The 2,875-nt window shown below is 41.7% G+C and overlaps 1 protein-coding gene across 1 annotated transcript; it reads right to left on the minus strand.

The window, feature by feature from the left end:
* Window positions 1-1,341: 1,341 nt before the first annotated feature.
* On the minus strand, window positions 1,342-2,870 carry LOC123965006 (tripartite motif-containing protein 16-like; the record flags this gene model as incomplete). Its single annotated transcript, XM_046041615.1, has 1 exon — window positions 1,342-2,870. A coding segment is annotated over one exon (1,047 nt), but the record flags the coding sequence as incomplete, so codon positions are not given.
* Between the last annotated feature and the right edge of the window lie 5 nt (window positions 2,871-2,875).

Here is a 2,875-nt window from a genome sequence, read left to right on the forward strand (position 1 = left end):
TCAGCTGAAGACTCATAGAAATCTGTGGAACAAACTAACATCCCTCTTGCAAATCTACGATACGTAAAACACTGCACAAGAATAGAGTTCATGGGAGGACAGCACGGAGGAAGGCACTTCTGTCCAAAAAAAACATTGCTGCACGTCTGATGTTTGCAAAAGAGCACCTGGATGCACTACTGGCAAAATATTCTATTGACAGATGAAACCAAAGTTTGGAAAGAACACACAACCATATGTGTTGAGGAAAAAAGACACAGCAACATCAAAAGCTCATCCCAACTGTGAAGTATGGTGGAGGGGACATCATGGTTTGAGGCTGCTTTGCAGCCTCAGGGCCTGGAAGAGTTGCCATCAGACAGCAAAATGAATTCCAAAGTTGATCAAGAAATTTGGCATGGGAAGGTAAGGCCATCTGTCTGCTAATTGAAGATAAACAGAAGATGGATGATGCAACAGGACAATGACCCAAAGCACAGAAGTAAAACAACAACAGAACAGCTTCAGCAAAAGAAAACATGCCAATTTAATACAAATCCAATTTATGCAGAAATCCAGGTTCATCCAAAGGGTTCACAACCTTTTCCTGTGACTATATTTACAACCTTTAGTTTAAAGGCGTCAAAGAGGTGACAGCTACAGAGCTACAGTTTTAACCCTATACATATCTCAGGACAGAACATCTGTTCTTTCCTGTGTTTTGGCCCAGAAATAGGCCTTTTGTGTACATAGAGAAAGTCTTAGATCTTTGAGTTCAGCTCATGATGAATGGGGGCAAAAACAAAAGTGTTGCATTTATAATTTTGTTCATTGTATTAATACTTGGTGCAATGTGCTGATAGTGTTTCACAAAAAGTAGTGCTACACTATCTTGGCACATTACTTCTGTATGTTATGAAGAAGGTTTCTCACAGCAGAGGCTCATTGTAGTGAAGGTAAATAATTAAAGTGTCTAGAAGTTCTTCAATGTAGATTTTCCTCTGTACTGAAAATAAGAAACAGCAGGTGGAGCCAGACACACATACAGACATCAGTTAAACGGCCATCACTACTGTTATTATTGAACCAGGTCAGTGAATGCACCTTGGCCTCCGAGCGAGTGTTGGTTGTTAAAAAGCAACAAGTGACAGAAAACTCTGCTCATTTCTCTGTGACAAAGCTGTTTTAGTGAAGAAAGCTGAAAGGACAGAGACTGACTGACAAATGCTCTTCTGCTCTAAACATGAGCTCTGTACTTTGTGGTGTTTCAGGAGGAAAACTGCCTCAATTATACTCTCATATTAGTTTCACATTTTCTCCATCAGCTTTGTATGATACCCTGGACTGAAGAGGAGAAGAAAATACTTTGTTCATGTTTGTTTATTCATCATGTAAAGCTTCAGAATGTTCACAGATCCCATCAGTAAAGTCTGTTAAATGACTCTTGTTCAATGATTTCAGGTACAGATTCACTTCATCCACATAAGCAGTGGGTTTAATCAGAATCTCTAATACATCAATTCAAATATTGAACAAGCATTTAGAGCTCAGAGAAGTTTCCATTTTCATGCAGAGAAATGTCAGTTCAGGTGAACAAAAGTCATCCTGAGCAGTGATAGCCTCCATGGCTAAACAGACACAGGAAGGAGCTCCACCTAAAGAAACTCAAACATTTACACAGCAACTAATGAGAAGACGTCAAAGTAAAATGTTTGACTGACAGCTGATCTCTGTGCAGTGAAGAAATGCCACAACAATCAGCTCTCAGCAACAAACATAAAGACAAAAGACATTTAAGGATTAAAACACAGAATTTAACCCACTGTCCCTGAAATGACTTCTGACTATTTGACTTTACAGAACTCAGCTGTGGCTCCATAATCTAATAACAAAAGTCCAGCATAGAGAGGCTGAGTGAATGTGGTCTGGACTCTGTGGAGGAGAGTCATGGTTTCAGAGATGCTGTAGAAGGACAGAATACCTGCACTGTGATCCAGGTACACTCCTACTCTGGAGGACTGAGGACCTGAGACGTGAGTTTGGACATTGTTGTACCAAAAGTTATAACTGTTTTTGTTACAATCTAAAGCCCAAGATTTTTCATTTAGTCCAAATCCACATTCATCTGAGCTCCCTGCTCTGCTGATATTCTTGTATGCAACTGCCACATAAACTCCTCCCCATCTCCACTCCACCTCCCAGTAACAACGTCCAGTCAGACTCTCTCTACTCAGAACCTGACAACATCTAGTGAATCTGTCTGGATGACTAGAATAAGACTGTTTTTGACACATTGCTTTTCTGTTCCCCTCAGATAAAAACAGCCATTTGTTTGCTGTGTTTGGATCCAGAGTGATGTCACATGAATATTTTAAGAAGTCAGCTCTGGTCTTGGGCTCTGGTTCTGACAGTAAAACATCCACTTCAGTCACTTTCTTTAAGATGTTTGTCCATGTCTCTCTCAGAACATCCTGTAGTTTATCTCTGACTTCTGACACAGCTGCTGTCACATCCTCAAAGTAGCGCAGAGGACGGATCTTGATGCTGGATGAGTCTGTAGATTCACTGAGTGCTGACAGTGAGGGGTAGTTGTGTAGAAACTGGGTGTGATCCTCTGTGTGTGAGAGCTGCTTCAGCTCAGCGTCTTTCCTCTTCAGCTCAGTGATCTCCTGCTCCAGCTTCTCCTGAAGCTCTTTGACTCGACTCACTTCAGTGTCCTGCTGGGATCTGAGCTGCCGCTTCACATCGGACCTTCTTTTCTCCATCAGACGGATCAGCTCGGTGAAGATCTTCTCACTGTCCTCCACTGCTTTATCAGCAGAGCCATTGATAGCCTCCACCTCCTGCTGAAGCACCTTCACATCTTTCTCTCTGTCCTGGATTCTCTGCTGGATGT

Source organism: Micropterus dolomieu, unplaced genomic scaffold (assembly GCF_021292245.1).
Source record: "Micropterus dolomieu isolate WLL.071019.BEF.003 ecotype Adirondacks unplaced genomic scaffold, ASM2129224v1 contig_7888, whole genome shotgun sequence".
Lineage (NCBI taxonomy): Eukaryota > Metazoa > Chordata > Actinopteri > Centrarchiformes > Centrarchidae > Micropterus > Micropterus dolomieu.